Below are 20,012 nucleotides of genomic sequence, written 5' to 3'. Positions count from 1 at the left end.
CTTGGGACACATTTCTAGATTTTTGAGGCCATGACCAAGAATGCCCTCTCTTCATATCAGAAAGTGGTGTCACTCAAAGCAGGGTCTCTGAATATGACCGTAGTGGTTGGTAGGTTCACAAGGGTGTAGGCAGTCCTTCAGGTATGTTGGACCATATAGGGCTTTAAAGGTCAACACGAGCCAGGTTTGCATACTCCCAGGTGATTATGTTATTTCTGGTGTGACCCAGAAGTGACAGGTTGTACCAAGGGCCAATTCTTTAAAAATCAGCCTAAACTGCTACATTTGGGCCATTAAAAAAAAAACCTGGCCCTGACACAACCCATCTATTCCAGGTTGTATTGGGAATGATGTAATCACTGAGAGACACAGGTGTGCATGCACTTCACACATGTGCCTGCCATTCCCAGATGCCTCCTCACAGTGGCCAGGTGAGCAGCACAAGAGGCAGCAGCGGATCCCTCCCACCATAGAAGGAGGTGGAGGTGTCTCTGTTTTTGTGTCCCGTCATAGAAGGAGACCTGGCACGCCTAACACAAGCACCAGGAGTTGTGTCTGGAAATGAACTGAGAGCCAGTTTAAACGGGCCAAGATTGGAGTGATGTGGTCCCTACAACCCATTCCACTCAACATCCTGGTGGCAGTATTCTGCAGCAATTGAAGCTTCTGAACACTTTGCAAGGGCATCACCATGTAGAGCACATTGCAGTAGTCTAACCTAAATGTAACCAGGGCATGCAGCCAGATCCTTTCAGCCCAACAAAGGCTGCAGCTGGCTAATAAGCCGAAACTCATAAAAGGCACCCTTAGTAACAGCTGCCACCTGTTTATCCAGCAAGAGCATCCCCAGACTATGGACCTGGACCCTCACTGGGAGTGCAACTCCATTCAGAACACTGACACCTTAAATTCTTTATGTGAAAACACTCAGTGGGAGAGCAACATAAACACAGCAGAAACAGAATGTTACCTGGGAGGCTTATGTTCTGCTAATTTATAGTGTGCTAGTTTCTTCTTCTCTGCCAAACCAGCATAGATGTAATAAAAAATATGGAAATTCTTCTCACCTCTGAAATAACAAAAACTTAATATGGCAGGTATTACAACGAAATCAAAATTGGACTAAGAATATCCAACTTCTACTTCCCTGATGCTATACAGAAATTCATGGCAGAAGTGCTCATATTTATTCGTTTTGCAGATTCTACATCTATCTATAGGTAAGCACCGAGTCATTACTGACCCATGGGGGACGTCGCATCACAACGTTTTCTTCGAAGACTTTTTATGGGGTGGTTTGCCATTGCCTTCCCCGGTCATCTACACTTTACCCCCAGGAAACTGGGTACTCATTTTACCGACCTCGGAAGGATGGAAGGCTGAGTCAACATTGAGCTGGCTACCTGAACCTGGCTTCTACTAGGATCGAACTCGGGTCGTGAGCAGAGCTTGGGCTGCAGTACTGCAGCTTACCACTCTGCGCCATAGGGCTCCTATGTCTATCTATACCAGTCAATAAATGTTTCATAGTACAGCCCTGGGCAGAATTGTGCCCTTCTAAGGCCACTGACTTCAAGGGCTTAGGTCTGCAACGTAGGAGAGGCAGCAATAGGCACTGCCACCCTGGAATATGGACTGTGAGAGAATGAAGTCTGAAGCTACTAGAGTTTGTTTGGTTTTGATGGTTGTTTCCTCAGTACATCACTGCAAGCATGTTTAGTGGAATTGTGACTAATAAGTGATAATCATAAAGATGACGGTAGGAGAGCAACACTATGCTTACCCTGACCCCTGGGGAAACATAGCTCCCTTCTGGACCCATCAAATATCTATGCATTGCGCAAAACATTTGAATAGGGCTCCTAGCCATAAATTCTGGTGAAGGCCCAACTGAGGAGATCATTAGCTCACAGACAATTCAAGAAATGATCTTCTCATTTGGGCCAACACCAGAATTTATGGCTAGGAGCCCTATTCAAATGTTCTGTCCACTGGCTCCAGAAGTGGGACAGGCCTGTGCACAACAACCCTACACAACTTCTATAACTAATGTGCAGGTGTTTCTGGTGGGCCCAGAAGCGGTACAGGCAGCCTCAATCTACCCCTCCCCTCACTGCATTTACCTTGTCCTGCCCATCCTTTCTCTTTTTAGGAAATGGCTGACTGTTCCCCCTTTTACTTACACAGCTTGATGGATGACTCTGGATTTTTCTAGGAGATATTCCGAAATCTGAGCACTCACAACAGTTCCACTAGAAGTGAACTTCATTTCTAGATATTTCCCAAACCTGCTGGAATTGTCATTAATAATAGTGCCTGCATTTCCAAAAGCCTCCACCAGATTGTTGACCTGGAGAATCTTTTCTTGCAGCGTTCTGTTATTAGCCTACGTTCAAAAACAGACATTTTCAAAAAATGCAGTTTCTCAGAATAGCCATCATAAAAATATTTTTCCCAGTACAATATACTTTTGTTACAGTTTTCTTATTCAGAGATCACAATAAACTCTTGCTTGATAAACAACAGAAAGTAACGGTGGGTTCCTTTCCTAATGAGCAGAAAACAATTATTTGAATCCTCCTCTGCAGAAGGAACGTTGTGTCCACACACTATTCAGGGATCTCATTATGTCTAAGAACATGCCTCATATTTATTGCCTGGCACATACAGAAGAGTGTGGCAGTGCTCTGTTTAGTTACTGATTTTGCAGAATGCAGGCATACTGCTATTCCACCAGGATTTTGTTGCTGATCACAACACACATTAAACATAACTGAAATAAAAAGTGTAAGATAACTATAGGAAAAACATTGGACTTACAGTTAATTTTCTAGTCTGTCCTAATGATGAAAGGCAGTCAGGAATGCTCTTATGCCAGAAGACAGGACTTGAAATCTTCTGGAATTAGGAGATAAGGAGTGACCCCCATGACCTGGACTGAGTCCTAGTTTGGGTTTCTTAGAACCCGTGGAACTCTTAAAAATCGGTTTGAGACCAATGGTCCAAATCAAAGAATTAGCAGTAATAGAATACAAGGAAAAGGAATCCCCTATGAGGCCCTGCAATAACTAAGCACCTCACAGAGCATGCTAGAAAGCAAGCAATTCCATCAGATCCTGATGGTATCAGTGAATAGATCAAAACTCTTCCAGTTTCAATAAGCAGGCCAGCGATTGTTATAGTTCCTCCAATCATGTTAGTGTGTACGGCTTGTGCTCAGAATTTCTTGGTGGCTGCTCCAGTTTGATGGAATGGGTTTCCCAAGGATGTGACGTTCAAGCCTTGCAAAGATTTCAGAACTTTTTCAATGTGCTTTCGGTGGAGGTAAGTTAGTAGGATGGGTAATAGATAATGACCTGCTCTCTTTTTTTTGTGTTGCACTCTTGTAGACTTAAGATTTTAGCTGATTTTAATAATATAAGCGGCTTTTGAGTCCTTACTGATAGGAGAAAAGTGGGATATAAATACTTTAAATAAATAACATAATGGGAGAGACTGGCGCTCTCTCACTAGGACAAACAGGAAATTCACAGTGAATTCAATTTCCCTTTCTTGTACAGTCGGGAAAGGCAATCAGGAACTAGATACTCAAAGAGGCAAATCCTCTCTGGGACGGTCAGAAGATCTCCAGACCTGCTTCTGTTTAGAGCAGCGGTTCCCAACTTTTTTGGTATGGTGACAAGTCCAAATTTACTTTGTATGACGACCAATCCAGGACTGGTCCAAGAGACTGTTATTTCAACTGTGCCCTGCCATTGGCAGGCAGGGAAGGAGCAAGGGGGTGAGGCTAGGCTGAGTTATTTAAGGTCCTTTTGGACCAGACTGAAGAGGATTGGTTGGGGGATGCTCTCTGTTGGAGGTCAAGCCCAGAGGCAGGAGCAGAGCAGAGCAGGAGCAGAGCAGCTCCCAGACTAGCGGGAGAGGAACAGGGCGACATAAACCTCTTTCCCTCCCCATTCCGAGGTCACCTTGGGCTCAAAAACAGATGGAAGCCCCATCACTCCAGGCACAAGATGTGCCTACACAGAGAAGGGGAGCTAAGGGGCTAATGGTGCTTCCATGAAATAAATCTTTAGGGAAAACTCTAGTAAAAAAGGGGGAAAAAACATGAGCCACAAATAGGGCACAAAAGCCCTGCCTTCACACTGTAAAAATAGGCATGGTTGTTGCCTCCTAATACCAGAAGATTTTGAGCTCAGTCTTATAATACAAGAGCACAGTGATCAAACCATTCCTGACTTCTTTTCTTTACTGCACACGAAAACAAAAATCAAAAGCAGCAACACTGCAGGTGTTACAACCTTATAATATAATAACACAGTAGAACTGTTGAAGTTTAAACTAACTCTGCAATGAAATAAGAAAGTGGGGCAAGCAACTGTCATGGGAGCTAGAATTCCACCGTATCAGAACTTCAGAACTACTGTCCAATCCTGCTCTTGGTACAGAATAACCTTGCTTCTGCATGAGATGGGACTCGGAACACGGCCTAAAGAGTAGGCAGTAAGGGGCAGGAGGGTTCATATGGCAAGGTAAGAGGGGAGTTGGCATGGCATATGAAACGCAGGAGGATTAGTAGAGGCCAAAAAAACCCCTAAAAATGTTTAGGAACTGTCTTACGCTAAAACATACCCTTCCAAGGATAGTAAGCTGCTGAACCAGAAGATGGGCACTTTGGGTCTTTCCTGCTCCGCTTTCTCCAGAAATGACAATACACTGAAGGCAAGAGCAGAAGGTTGTCTGTGAAAATCATCTCTCTCTACCATTAAGTGGAGTATCAAATTTGGCTTTGCAGATCACTGTAGTTACCTGATCTGAATTGTAAGTGATCATAGACTGGTATGCGATATCAGCCACAGCAAAAATGTGAGGTGGATTGGCTGTCCGTTTGGCCCCAATGTACAGTTTGGAATGCTTGAAAACCACAGAAATATTGTTTATGTTATTCACATATGCTATACAGTTGTGTTTTATTGTGTTAGTAGTCTTATTTGACTGGTTTTAGCCTAGTAGGATCTTATCAGTAGTCAGGCAGGGTTGGCCCTGGACAATACGGCATACCAGGCATGGAGGGCTCTTTAGTGTCTGCCTCCATTTTGTTCAGCATTGAACCCTTTATTTGGATTGGCATACGTAGCCCATATCACAGCTTTGGCAACTGAGTGGCATGCCTGATTACACTCTGTAAATGTCATATCAGTATATAAAAAATGAATTTGTTCCCTCTTTGTTTATAGAAGCTTTAAGAGTAACTGAAATGTACTAACATCAAGAAATGGAACTGTGCACTGGGTGAGACAGTATTAAATAAAGGAGATGGCCTTAGAGTAGAGATGGGCACGAAACAGAAAAAAAAGAACCATGTGGTTCGTGGTTTGTCGCATTTCACAAACCATGAACCACGAACTTTCACGAACCTGTTGCCTAGGAAACTGATTGATCGGCGCCAGGCTGTCTGCAACGATGAACCAAAAAACAAACCAAATGAACCAGCCTAAAGTTTGTGGCAGTTTGTCAGAAATGGGCTCTGATGAACTGCCAGTTTGCGAACCACGAACCGGCTCGGTTCTTCATGAACTTTGGTTCATATTTCGGTTCGTGCCCATGTCTACCTTAGAGCATTAACACTAAGCCTTTGAACCACTTGTTTCCACTGCTGAGTTACTAGTTGAATAGATGGTCCATGCTAAGTGTTTCTTGAGCCTGGTACCCTCAAATTCCAAATCTCTAAGCAGTTGACCAGGTCACTTGATCCAGCCCTGTACCATACTTTTCATAATGTAATATATGGAACCTGCTGAGGAACATTTCATATTACACATATGAAAGGGATGTGTTCCAGAGCAGGTAAATAGCATTGGTACCTGCAGCCTATTGGGGGTACCAAAAATGCACGTTACAGCAGTAAGCGCTACACAGATTTCCCAATCCAGCAAGAGAAACTAACAGCACCATCCCAAGCAGTTACACCCTTCCAAGGCCATTGTTTTTACTGGACATAGCAGCATGCAACACTGCTTAGGATGGCCTTGTAAAGTAGACTTCTGTACATGCAGCAAATGCATTTGCCAGGCTCATCCAGGATCCAATGAACCCTCTGGGTGGGTCTTTTGACATAAAGATGGACTACCACACTAGTGGCTGAGTGCAACTAAAGAAGGGCTGGGGCTTTATGTCTAAGTGACTATCTTACAGGTACATGCTAAGAAATAACATGTCATCTATAAGCCACATCCTCAGATCATTTTACCAAAGAGCATTCAGGCTGGTAAAGTTTGAAATTATGGCAAACAAATTCATTTTCACACCTTTGTAGAATAAAGGTCTAAGTTTCGAAAAGGATTGATTGCAATGAGAATATCTCCCACGTAGGCATATATCTGATCCCTGGAGTAGCTCTTCTGCAGTTGCTCCGTTACTGTATTCTGTTTTTTAAAAAAAAACAAAGAGAGAAGAGTCTAATTTTATAAGAAATATTAACAGTAGTAAATACCCCCTGTACTCTGTAAATGAGGAAACGAATGGTGAAGCCTTTAAATTAACTTGATCTGACATTGGGTCTTGGTGGTTTCAGCCTCTACACTGTTAACACAATGTGTATTACTTTATACCAGGGATAGACAGCCTCTTCAGCTCAAGTACCTTACCTCGTCTAGTACTTCCAACATTGCTAAATCATCTACATCTTCCTGATTTGCAACTGGAGACCTGTTATAATTCCCCTTCTTGGTATGAATACGCTCAAATCTGTGGAGAGAGAGAGAGAAAGAAGGCTTTTCCTACAGAAAGAAATTCCTACGGGTAGTTTAAACACCAAGAGACAACAGCCTAAAGAGAAACTGCTATGCTGTTTCACCTAAATTCAAAATGGGGAAAGCAAAACAAAAAAGAAGGGGAAATTCTACTTATTTACTGCTTTTATACCCCATATTTCCCAAAGTGGCTCACATCCTTCTTTCCCCCTCAATTTTATCCTCACAACAACCCTGTGAGGTAGGTTAGGTTGACCAGCAAAATTTCCATGTCAGAGTAGGGATTTGACACTAACTGCTACAATACACACCTACAGATATTCAAATTCCCTAGTGAGATATTTCTTGAAGATGTACCTATGGCTTTCACCATTCTAGAGCTATTCAGGGATGCACCGTGCCATGCATCAGAGGTCTTCCCAAATGGTGGCTACTAGAGAGAAACAAATTGGGGAGTTCTTGTAGAATAGTGAAGAGAGACACAGTTGGGAAAGTCTTGGCTCCCAACAGTACTATGGTCCCTGTTCTGGGCCTCTCAAGGCTAGTGCTGCAATGCAATGGCCCTTTAGCACTGACTGCTTAGAAGGAAGCTGTTCTTCTAGCCCTGGAACTGCAGGGACAAAGGGTCATTTTGACCTCACTCTCCTTAAGGAAGAATTTGGGGATATGGACATGAGGGTTGGAGGATATGCATCTCATGCCACACCCCAACCCTTTTTTCATTCCCTATTCCAGGATACCTTAAAGCCAGCTGGGAACAGCCAGTGTGGTATAGTGGTTAGAGTGTCTGACTAGGTCTTGGAAGGCTCGGGCTCAAATCTCCACTTATTAAGTGACTTTGGGTCAGCCACACTCTTCCTGTGTAGCCTACCTCATAGCGTAGGAGAGGAGAGAATCAGATACACTGCCAAGAGCTTATTGGAAGGAGGGTGAGACAAACATGTGATAGACAGTCTACCCTCTCCTCCAAAAGAGTCCTGGAGGTGATTAAATAGGATGGAGGGAGCACTTTCATCTGACTCGAATGAATGTTGCTCCCCAGACCCTCCACTTCAAAGGGATCAGAATCTTTAAAAGCTTGTAGAATCCGGACAGAAGGAAGAAGATTTATGGCCCAAAGGATGCAGGCCAGAGACATATGCCAGTTCCTCATCCCCCTACCCTAGACACTAAATTCCCTCCCAAACACACCCTCATGCTTTAAGATGTTGCAAGCTAAACTGGGGCTGTCAACTCCAGGTTGGGAAACTTCTGGAGATCTGGGGATACAGGTTGGGTACAGGAAGGAGTTCAGTATGGATGTGATGCTATAGAGTCCCCCTTCCAGAGCTGCTATTTTCTCCCCAGGAACTCATATCTGTAGTCTGAAGACCAGCTGCAATTCAGGTTGGCAACCCTAAGCCAAACCCTCTCCATCTCATATTCCTTTCTATTTCTTCTGAATTGCCTTTCAATGTCCCTTCGTTCCTAGAGGGCAGTGAGAATGCCGAGTCCTTACTGGATGGTTTTTCTTTTCTGTAATTTCCAAATAAGTATTTCTTCGGCATAGCTGGGGATTTCCCTGAGTATCCAGCAATCTGTACCTTGTCCCCAGATGACCTCATTTCACTGCTCTGTTGATAGGCGTGACTATCAGGTTCACAATTGGAAGGGGTGATGCGAGGATCCTGGGCAGCTCAGGACATTGGCCTTTCTCTCCCCTTTTCTTGCCTCCAGCCTCTGGTCAGAAAATTGGTCAGCACAGACTGCCACACCAGAATGATCCCATAATCCTGAAGGATTTAGGGTCATTTACATGCTATTTGGCATGCAGTTAACATGGGCTAAACATATCCCTTTTATGAGCTTAGTTCATAGGTCAAACTTACTGTTTCATGTTTTGTTCTGGAACAGAGACTAAGAAATGCACTCAACACACAGGCCTGCTTGAGTCTGAATCTGAGCACAATTTTGACCGCATCTTCAATATATATACTTTCTCTCTAGGGATACTCCCTCCTGAAGCATCCCCGTCAGCAGGGCTTTTTTTCTTGGGAAAGAGGTGGTGGAACTCAGTGGGTTGCCCTCAGAGAAAATGGTCACATGGCTGGTGGCCCCAGCCCCTGATCTCCAGACAGAGAGGAGTTGAGATTGCCCTCCGTGCCGCTCGGCGGCACGGAGGGCAATCTAAACTCCCCTCTGTCTGGAGATCAGGGGCCGGGGCCACCAGCCATGTGACAATTTTCAAGAGGTTCCGGAACGCCATTCCCCCGCGTTCCCGCTGAAAAAAAGCCCTGCTCGTCAGGCTTGATCACTGGTCTGACCAACTGGAAGACCTACTGTTGTCTTTTCTCCCACCCCCCGCCTGCCACCTCTTTCTGTTTGTTCCTAGCCCTTCAATTTCACAAGAGCAAAATCTAACACATTCACACCAATAGCGTGCAAAAGGCTGCCAGGCAATTGAAGCCTCTTGTGTGAAAGTATGTTTTGAAAATACCCTGCAGTTCTAAAGTAAAAGGTCATGGTTTGTAGGACAGCACAGTTTGCCCAGAAGAGCCCTGCATCTGAAGCATTTCTTTGCTGATACTATATTTGAACTGGGCTGTGGGCAATTTGTAAGGACAGATTATTCGTGCCTTTTAAACCAATCTATATTTTGGGTACAATTTTTTTGGTGAAGCAGTACGCGAAGGTCATCTTCTTTTCTATGCATGCCTCTCAATAGGGTGACCTTGAAGAAATCTGCATATATCCCTGTCTAGGAATGACAGATGTATGAACTGACAGCTTACACTTCCTCACGGTATGCTTTTCACATCTCCCAAGGGGAAGTCAAAGAACTTCTGTCGAATTATCGTTTCGCATTGCTGGTGTTAAATCGTTACATTCTATGAACTATTTTTGTCATGTTACTGAATAGATAGAAGTGTTGCTGAGATAAGCACACACAGCTTACAAGTGCTGTTGATGAGGAGAAATAAGCCTAGACTCTGGGATGGCTTCCACACTCCTGTCGCTCTCATCACTACTGCACATGCATAGGCATGAGCATTGGCAATGGGATTTCCCATGAGAGTTTTCCTGCACCATTTCCTGCCATCCGCTGCACAGCCATCATTTCCCCCGATACGCGACCTTTAAAAAAAACCCGATTTTTAAAAACTGGGTTCCCAAGAAAAACGGTATCCACGCTGAACTGAAAAAAGCAAAATGAAGGCAATGTGGGCAGGAGAATGCATGCTTTCCCATACAGACAGTATGAAAAGTGACTGGACAGCATTCTTTTGAAAAAAACATCATAATAAAGGCAGCTGAGAAACAGTATACTGAGGATGGGGAGAACTTGGAAAGAAGGCAGTTGATGCTCCTACCTTCCAAAAAAACCCCCAAACCCTCCAGTTTGGAAGTAAAGGTGAACAACAAAACCTATTTGGAAGCAGCCTAGGAGAATTCCTAGCATTTTCTGCCTGGATTTTCCTTACAGAACTCTAGAGGGTTAGATCTTGTCATACCAGTGGTGGTGCTTTCTTCCAGCTCCAGTTCCTCCCCCTTAGCCTCCTGAATCAAGGGCAGGCTCCTTGTCACCATCACTAACTGTTCTACAACTCTTGCACCCAGAGAAGGCTCCTCACAGCAGAGGAAAGTGCCACTACTCATGGAACAGATCAGCAGGATCCAACCCTGATTTCCTTTCCTTGCCATGCCTGTTGACCCTTCCCTTAGATTCATACAGCAGTATAATAAACATTTCAAGGGATGTTTACCAAGTATGAGGCTACTGTACTTTGGTCACATCATGAAAAGACAAGATTCTCTGGAAAAATCAATAATGCTAGGAAAAGTGGAAGGCAGCAGGAAAAGAGGAAGACCTAAAATGAGATGGCTTGACTCAATAAAAGAAGTCATGTCCTCCAGTTTGTAGGATCTGAGCAAGTCTGTTAATGATAGGATGTTCTGGAGGTCTTTTATTCATAGGGTCGCCATAGGTCGGAGGCCACTTGATGGCACACAACACACACATCCATAAGGACTGCTTTATGGAAGCCCCAATATTGTTTACCATACAAACAATACAGAAAAGACTGAACTGAGCAAAGCTCAAAAACATTCCGGCTGTTTTATTGTCAAAGGGCACAGATAACCTAAAGGGAAACAGGGTTGCTTCACTGCTTTAGCCCCAAGAGAATTTGTTTTAAAGGCTCTCAGTTAACATTAACCAATAAGGCTTTCTGTCCCATCATATTCCTCGACATTGCAGATACAACATATCTACAAATTCCCACCATCTCATTTCATTCTATGAAATTAATATTTGTATTTGCAACAGATACTTGATTCCACTGCCATGCACAGCCTGATGGGCTGTTTTGTGAAACCTGTATAGACAACAAAATTACCCAAGACAATTATTGCTTCTGCTCTGTTTCTCCTCCCCCAACCTCCTTCCAATCAAAGCAAAATGAGGTCGCCGTAATTCTTTAGGCCCAATTGTCAAAATGGAGAGCAGTGATTTTTGATGGCTTCTAAAATAGCACGGGAAATGGCATGATTCATGAAGGGCTCATCTTCTTATGGCCACTGGAATAGTTTTTCTGACAAGGGTAAGTCAGCTAAGAAATTTCTATTGGGAATAGCAAAAGAATAAATAAGCGCATAAGAAGAAGAACCCCTCTCCCCCTCTCAAACATATGGGAAAAAATGGAGATTAACATAAATATGATCAGAACTCTGACTGATTCAAGAGCATGGAACAAGTGTATTTTTTTAAAAAAAATATTAAACATTTTGATCCAACCTTTCTTGTGGCAAATGGCAACTCAAGGAAGCATACCACACTAGCCAAAGCGAGTAAACAGGTACATGAGAAACCGACAATCATACTTCACAGTAACTAAAACTTCTATACCAAGCTTTCACAAGCATATGTAGATGCCAGCAGAATTCTGTCAAAGGTACATCTCCATAAGACAGCTTTGTGCTTGGAACTAAAAGGAGCCCCTGCAGTAACTTATTCCAGAGAGCTGGCATTGCTCCTGAAAAGACCTTACTGGTGTGGTGACCAGACAAATAGCTTTTGAAGACGGCTCCAATAACAGGAGAGGTCTGAGGGTTTCTGAGGTGGCTCACAGGTTCAGGTCAGGAGCAAAGTCATTCTATCCAGGTCCCAAGTCAAACAGTAAAGCTGAGTACTTGGACAGGAGACAACCAAGGAAGTCCAGGAAATGGCAAGCCACCTCTATTTGTCTCTTCCCTTGAAAACTCTATGAGGGGGGTAATGGGCTGTGACTTGATGGCACTTTCTACCACCAAATGGGGGTATCTATTTAAGGAGTCTCCCAGAAGGTATTTAGGAGTCAGCTGCAATGACAGACAGTTTACTATACTATGAACGAACGATAAAAACACACAAAATTCAACTCTGAGTTCATGCAAAAGAATCAAAGAGCAGAAACTGTCATCTTTTGACTACACAACTGGAGGAGGAATTTGTTTGTGTAGGCAGACCTGTGAAAGTGTGAAGAACAATTTCATCAGTGAAGTGCATTTTGCTTTCTAGCGTAGCTTTACCTGAGTGACATTCCCCCTCCCCCAGGTGCAGGTAAATAAATGACCCAGAAGTGTCTATTTTCCCCACATATGATGCAAAAAGGCCCTCTTCCTTAAGGCAGCCGATTCAATGCTAAACACTATTAAGTGTTTGAAAATCATCTAGTTAGCTTTCAGATCTTTCACCTTCAAGGCCTATCATCATAATTGCCATCTTCCCCATTTTTATCTCTCCTTCCTTCAGGGAGCTCAGGGAGGCACGTTTCCCCTTCTATTTCATACTCACAACCACATTACTAGGTAGGCTAAGAGACAGTGGCTGGCCCAACATCATTAAGCTTTACGATCAAGAGCCTAACTAGCATGACTTGGTCATTACCTCATCCACCTTGAGGGCCTTCAGTCAGATATGAGTTGTACGTTGCCTTGTGAAAAATCAATTCCTAGATGTGTGGAGCTCCTGGTTTAGTTTGGAACTGCAGCATGTGGAGAAAAGGAGTTATGTCCCACCACCTTCATTGCTTTCCCAGCCTGAAACAGCCTAGGAAGAGCTACCCTGGGGTAATTTCTGTCAGGCCTGGCTAGGGGATTCCCTCAGACTCTCCACTTCATCAAACACAGTTGTATGAGTTAAAGGTCTTTAATAGGTATTGCTCCCTAGAAGCGCACTTGTACATAGTAATTGCCTGGAACGCCAAAGCAAAGTCTTCCCTGAGAGGTTATACCTCCAGTCCCCTCCTCCCAGTTCAAACAAGAGTCAGTAGAAGTCAGCGAAAGTTCTGAAAGAGATGCAGGGCTGAGTTTCCCAAGGTTGGTTCCCAGATGATCCAGCTGCACTGATAACACCACTCAGCCCAAGCAAAGCATAGCCAAGATACAGTGAAGGAAGAAACTACTACCCATCCCCCTCCCAGAGGATATACATTCACAGGTATGGCAGGCAGGCAGGCAGGCCTGTCTGACAATTTCAGGTTGGGAAAACAGCATGGTGGGAAGGCTTAAGAACCATTTTCTCATGGGTTGTAGTCCCAATTCAAACTGTTCCCCCCCTGTGTGCCTGAACTTAGTTCCCAGCAAAATACCTGCAGTTTACTTCTTGAGGCAGATCCTGGCATGACCCCAAAACATTTTAATGCACAGTTATGCCCTGAGCAGGGGTCTGAACCTGGGTGTCCCCCATCCTAGTCTGATACTCTAACCTCATACACTGTTCTGGCTTTCTGCCCTGTCACATTTCATTGCACAGCATGCTTTCTATGTGTTATAGCATTTCTCAAGGTCTTCCTGGGAATTCCATCCAAATGACTGTATGGTTAGTTTGTGTGTGTGCGTGTCTCACTGTCAGTGTGAAAAAAATCATTGTAGCAAAATCTAAATGGATGAGCTACAAAACCACAAGCTTTGCTACAATTCTTCCTGGATCAGCAAACACAAATAGGCAGATGAGACAACAGGAGACAAGATGATCTTGCCAGATAATGCTTGATGGAATAACCCCTGCGTGAGTGTCACTTTTAGTCATCTAATTGCTATGCACTGGAGCATGTTAGGGCAGGCAAAACTGTCCTTTGTGGGTGAGCTGTGGAGGAGGAAATGGAAGTGAGTGTTGTGAAATACACAGGAGCCTTTGCAACATGTTAGCCGTCAAAAGGCTGGGCTTATCATGGCAAGTGTTACCTGAACATTGACATGAAAGAAACTTAAGAGTTCCATTTAGAATTATCATCTCAACCCAAACAGCAGAAGTACATGCAGTTCTGTTCTAGAACCCAAAGGATGATGAGAATATACTAGGCACTGTGGTGCAGATATGGACTGCCACTCAGACAGAAAATACAAGCCATTCCAAGCCACAGTTCTATGTCAGAGATGCAGTATTTAGTATTGTGTGGCAGCAGCCAGTTTGTTCTGGTCTTGCAGGGGGAAAAGCAAGCATTAGCCCTTACGACTATGAAGAATGGCCTCAAAGCGTGCAATGTTTGGAGCGAAAATTTATTGCCACCACTACTAGAGTTACTACTTAGGGAGACCAGCTCTCCCACTGAGAGACCTCCAAGTCTCCTTCTTCATTGCCTACCACCACTGGGCAGCGTGGCAGAGGAAAAAAATGATGAAAGCAGTGTTATGCCAATGCTGGATGTCACTTGCAGTGAACGCCCACTCTATGATTCGAACAAAACTCCATGGTAAAGCTGAATTACAGAGAATCACATCTATGTCACATCGCTTCATGGTATTTGCTGGAAGTGACATTGCATCATCAACGAGACGTCATTCCCCAGTCCCTTTGTCTCTCACTGGTTGCCAGCTAACGGTTGGTAACCCTAATACTACTAGTAGTACTATTACTTGTATTGCTAAGCAAGCCCCGGTGAAGGGATGGGGGTAACACATATTGCCAATGAGAAAATATTGTGGCATGAATTGAAAAAAAAATGAAACCCCCCTGAATCCTGGAGGAAAGACAGAAATCTAAATCTTTTGTAACATAAAAATAGCAACATGGCCTCTATTGCACTCAGAGGGTGTAGTTTAGAAAGGACTTCAAGCTTGTTGCTCACATAAACTGACTAGCTTGAATTCCTGCCTTAAGCACCTGGCTTTCTCCTTAGCACCTGCTCCTGGCCAATGACCCAGCGTAGCCTTCTTTCTGCATTTCTTTCTTACATCCCAGATGCTTACAAACCTTAAAAGGTTCTTCTGCCATGCTGGCTGGAGATTTCATTTCTGTGAATGCACATAATCATCCTTATGAGACAAATTGTAGACTATAAAAAGAAAAAAGCATATCCTCCTAATCTCACTGGAAGACTGAGAGAAGACATTAAGCTGCCACAAATATCAATAAGAAAAAAATGGGACAGGTTTTAATAAGATTTCTTTATGCAGCTCATTTGCTATGAAGAAAAAGGGACATTAACAATTGATATAGTGTCAAAAAATCCTTTTACATCCTATTTTTCATTTTTAAAAAAATCTATTATCCTTTATCTTGAAGCAAGTCATAAATATATCAATGCTAACCATCTAATAAGTTTCACATCCAGTATGTTAATTTGATGAAGCTGTTTCAGAAATTCTGACATTGAGCTAAAACATTTTCTGCAACATGAACCTGATGGGAACACTTACAAGGCACAGGACTGTGAGCTGCCTGCATATACTAGCCAGCTTCCTATGGATAACAGCTTAGCCCAGATTTGTGACCAAGATTAACACAGCTCACTAGCCACGGCTGCCCCACTAGAGAAGATCTGCCTGGGACTGCAGAACGGGGGAGGCGTTCAACACATGGCAAACCACAATTAATCCCGGATAGGAAGCATTTGGATAGGAAGAACACAATTTGTGGAGGCGTGGCTCCACGCCTCCCAGCAAAAATACCTTTTGCAAGAGACAATGAAACCAGTTCCATTCTACAGTATGGATGTTCAACAGTAACATTTTTTCAACCTTAGAAATGCTACATGCCACTATTTTCTAGTGTGGTAGAAGCCATTTCCTAGACATTATCAGTCTCTCTACACAAGCGACTTACTTTCTGTGTGGTCTTATATTCACATGTACTCTGTCTCCCTAGCAATACATGTGTAACCACAATGGGAGAACAAGTGTAAGATCTTTCACTTGAGCGTCCCCATGTAAGATCTCTTGTGTAGACAGACTCTATGAAGGATTCCTCTAGAGTAACTGGTTTGTAAGGTACAACATGACCACTACATTGAGTGATGATGGGGCTGTTGTTCAGACCCATGTTGGTTCAGCTTTGAGGAGGGCAGGAAAAGGTTTTGTTCATTGCCCCTTGCCGAAGGGCAACCCAATTTTGGAATCAGGTTTGGACCAAAGGCATACTCAGACTGGGATACCAGAAGAAAATATCCTAAAGAAACATCTCTCAGAAAATGTGCATTCTAGCACCCATTTTAATAGCATGAATTAAACAGTTTTGAAAAATGTCCTTTTTACTGCATGCGCGGGGGGCAGGGAGATTACCTTGCTCTTTCTGTGATTCCCATTTGCTGATGAACATCAATGAATTCCATCAATTGCATCTGCAGAATGTTCTCCTTCCCCTCCACCTGCTTCACAAATTCATGCTGCAGCAGGTCAGTCACTGTGGGCCGTTTCTCATAATCTTTGGTCAAGCACCTGCACTAGCAGAAAAACAACAACACCACAACTTGGTGTAACGAAAGATGGGTGGAGACAGAAGCTGAAGCCGAATGCCAAGCAGGGCATGGAACAAGTATCGGGGGTGCTATCCCCCTACCAGATCTGGAGTGAGGGAGAACCGTCTCTGCTCTCGACTCACCCTCCACGATAGCACATGAAGCTGCTTTATACTGTCACACCTTTCAGAGTCTCATGCACATATATAAAAAGACAGCTGGATATTTGCAGGAGAAATGCGGCACTGAATAAATGCGCGTTATCTATTATCTCTCACTCTACTCTCTTCCCCGCATCTAAAGAACAGGCATAACCCCAGTATTATGGGGCATCACTCACGGCTATGGAAGTATCATTTTGCCCCTGCCCATGCTGAGTTCCCTGTTACATCTCTGATGTAACGCTATATAGTTACATCAATATATGTACATTATCTATATATCTATATATATGTAATATCTATCTATCTATCTATCCATCCATCCATCCATCTATCTATAGAAGTAATAATACAGATCTAATAAAACATACAAACAATTCTTTCATCCATAGCTGCTAGATACTAGAAATTCTTCTGCATTGTCTGCATAGCAGCCCCTTTTTAAAAACAACAACACTGCTTTCCTATATGAACACTGGAATGCTTTAGATGCTGTTTAAATAAACAAGATTACATGGTTATAACTGCAGTGATGTGCATTCATACATTTATTTGCTTGTAAATGGCTTCATCGTCACTCACTTGCTGATAAAGTCATTGAATTCTGGCGACCACAGCTCCGGCTGCCGTAACGTTGGAGGTGGGTTTCTGCATAACATGGTATTACAGTAGGTTAATATCTAGTATTACCATAGGTTAGAGTGTATGTTGAACAAAACAAGAGTAAAAGAAGTCAGTCTGAGTAGGGAGTTTGTAGATGAGTCACCAAAAACAACCGAGTTTGTCTCATTTCAAAGGGCCTTGTTTAGAAAAGTATAGTGCACCAATGATGATCCGGATGTTACACAGCTTACTAAAAAGAAAAGAGAATTGAACAATCTCTGCCAAATAAATCAAGCGCAGCTGTAATTTTCCAACATGTCAACAGAACGATACCGTTAATGAGCTATTCATCATTATTTATGCGATATGAGGAGCCCTGTAAAGAATAGTCTTTACAACGTTTTGGGTCTGCTAATATTGTCAGGATTAAATGCAATGATTTTACTTTCATAACTCACACAACCATGGCCCAAGCTCTCCAGTAAAGAGTTCTTTATAACCTAGCAATATGGAAGTTATTCTGCACTCAGAAAGACATGAGAAATTTACCATCAGTTGAAAGCATACGACTGAATTCCAACCAGGATAGAGCTGCCGATCCCATCATATCCAAATCTTGGGTTATCATACATCCCAAATCCTGGTCTTATTGAGTAATTAATTATATTGATTACTACTGCTGTTGTTGCTGTGGCTGTTACTACTACTATTGCTAATACTGTTACTATTACTATTGTTATTGTGTGCACTTATACACAATGCACGCAATGCATTACAGAGCAAAGGTCCCTGCTCTCAAGGAATTTATAATCTAAAATGTGAGGTGAGGAAAACCACAACAAGGGGACGGAGGTAGGAATAAACAGGGGGAGAATATGTTTATTTCATTGCTGAGCTTAGTTTCAGTAGGGGATGGAAACTAAAGAGTTGTAACAAGGGCTTTACAGGAAAAGTGGGTTTTGAGGAATGGTTTGAAGGCACCGTGCAGGTCTTCTAGGCGGCACCCAGTTACAAGAGGCAACATCATTGGAGGGAGCAGGGGGTCTTCAAAAGAGTGGTGCTGGAGGGTCAGGGATATGAGGGGATATAGGATATGAGAACAAAGAATAAAGAGTTTATGCTGGATCCCAGAAAGAGCAGGAAACCAGTGTAAGGAACTAAATGATGGCTTCACGAGGTCTGAGAAAGCAGGACAATTTTGTGAAGACAATGTGGATAGTGGTGATGGTGCTGAGGAGGGGCAACAGAAGGCAAGACAAGGGAAGGTTACAGTAGTCATGGTAAAAGCAGACCAGAGCCCGTATCAGAGTTTTCATCAAGGCAATAGAGAAGAAGGGATGTATTTTTGCAATGTTGTGATGAACAAAGGGATATGACTTAGCGGCACCTGAATATGGGGGACAAGAAAGAGAAAAATCAAATAAAAAGTCAAATATTCATGCCTCTTCCAGAGAATGGTGTGACACTGCCAATGGATATGGAGGGTACAAGGAGAGAAAAGCCAGGGAAAGAGTGAGGAGGTCCAGCACTGGGTATGTTGAGTTTGGGGATGTTGATTATATATCCAGGTGGAAAGTCCAAAAAGACCACTGGAGATGCATGACTGGATGAAAAAAATCAGGGGGGGGGAAAGGGGGGAGAGAGAGAGAGAGAGAGAGAGAGAGAGAGAGAGATGAAAAAAATCAGGGGGGGAAGGGGGGAGAGAGAGAGAGAGAGAGAGAGAGAGAGAAATGTGTATAATCAGCATATAGGTAGTAACTGAAAGTCATGGAGTTTGATGAGATCAGTCAGGGTAGAAATAAAATAGCTGAGCACCAAGAACAGGTTCCAACTGGCAGAGGAAAAGCAGGGAAAGGGCTCCCACCCCCACCACACCGTGGAAACTTTGCACAAGCAATTATATAGCTAAGAAGAGAACAACTGAGGACAGAGCCACAGAAACCTACGGTATGAAGGGAGTCAAGCAAAACGCCAAGAAAGACAGCAGAGGGGTTAAGGAGGAGGATGACTTAGTAGGGACTTTGGATTCGGCAAAGGGGCAGTCATCAGTGATTCGGGTGGGATGGCAGGTCCAGTGGACTGCAGATGCTAGACTGCAGGAGCTCAAGAAAGAAGAGAAGGCAGCAGTAAACAGCACATTTTAAGCATTCTAAGACTAAGAGGGGAAGGGGGAAATGGGTGGTGGTAGAGAGTTGGAAAAGGCCATCTAAGCCCAAGCCTTGCTCAGCACAAGAAACCCAAAGGACAGCATTCACAACCAATGACTGCCCAACCACTGCTTGAAAACCTCAAGCCCACCAGCGGCATGTTTGAATGGAACAGGAAAGGAGATGCAAGAGCAGTGATGATACTGCTGATAGTTTATAAAAAGTAGGACATGGGATACTGCAACAATCTTTTTAAAAAGGTTGTATTTCATTTCCTTATTATTTGTATCCTACTTGAGAGTAGTATTTTTGTCTCACCACAAACTCATGATACAAGCTAGGCTGCAAGATAGCAATTTGTCTCTGGCAACCCAGTGAGCTTTGTAACTGTGTGGCAATTTGACCCTGTTTCTCCCAAGTCTCAGTTCTACCTGCTCGTCACAACACCACAATGGCACTCTTGGTTTCCTTTAACTAATGTTTCTGCTTCACTGTAGCTAAATCTGAACAAGAGGTTTGGAACAGATCATTACCCTTCGAAGTATACTTCATTTCCCCCGTATAACATCACTACAAATGGAAAAGGAAAAATTGTGAAAATGAAAATGTTTCTGTTGCATAAGCAAACTATGCTTGAGCCACTAGCTGTTCTTT

General features: G+C 43.3%; 1 protein-coding gene across 1 annotated transcript in view; it reads right to left on the bottom strand.

Moving 5' to 3' along the window:
* MYO3A (myosin IIIA) overlaps positions 1-20,012 on the bottom strand; it is a 122,509-nt gene that overhangs the window by 54,944 nt on the left and 47,553 nt on the right. The window contains exons 7-15 of the mRNA XM_054991488.1: positions 17,191-17,256; positions 16,272-16,427; positions 7,123-7,132; positions 6,648-6,773; positions 6,309-6,425; positions 4,810-4,914; positions 4,633-4,716; positions 2,184-2,386; positions 971-1,069 (exon numbers count right to left, since the gene is read on the bottom strand). Of these exons, the coding sequence (XP_054847463.1) occupies positions 971-1,069; positions 2,184-2,386; positions 4,633-4,716; positions 4,810-4,914; positions 6,309-6,425; positions 6,648-6,773; positions 7,123-7,132; positions 16,272-16,427; positions 17,191-17,256 (966 nt within the window). The remainder of the gene's footprint in view (positions 1-970; positions 1,070-2,183; positions 2,387-4,632; positions 4,717-4,809; positions 4,915-6,308; positions 6,426-6,647; positions 6,774-7,122; positions 7,133-16,271; positions 16,428-17,190; positions 17,257-20,012) is intronic.

The sequence above is a fragment of the Eublepharis macularius genome, chromosome 11, assembly GCF_028583425.1.
Source record: "Eublepharis macularius isolate TG4126 chromosome 11, MPM_Emac_v1.0, whole genome shotgun sequence".
NCBI lineage: Eukaryota > Metazoa > Chordata > Lepidosauria > Squamata > Eublepharidae > Eublepharis > Eublepharis macularius.
Note: the sequence above shows the minus strand (reverse complement) of the source record. Positions and strands in the feature narration are given on the sequence as shown.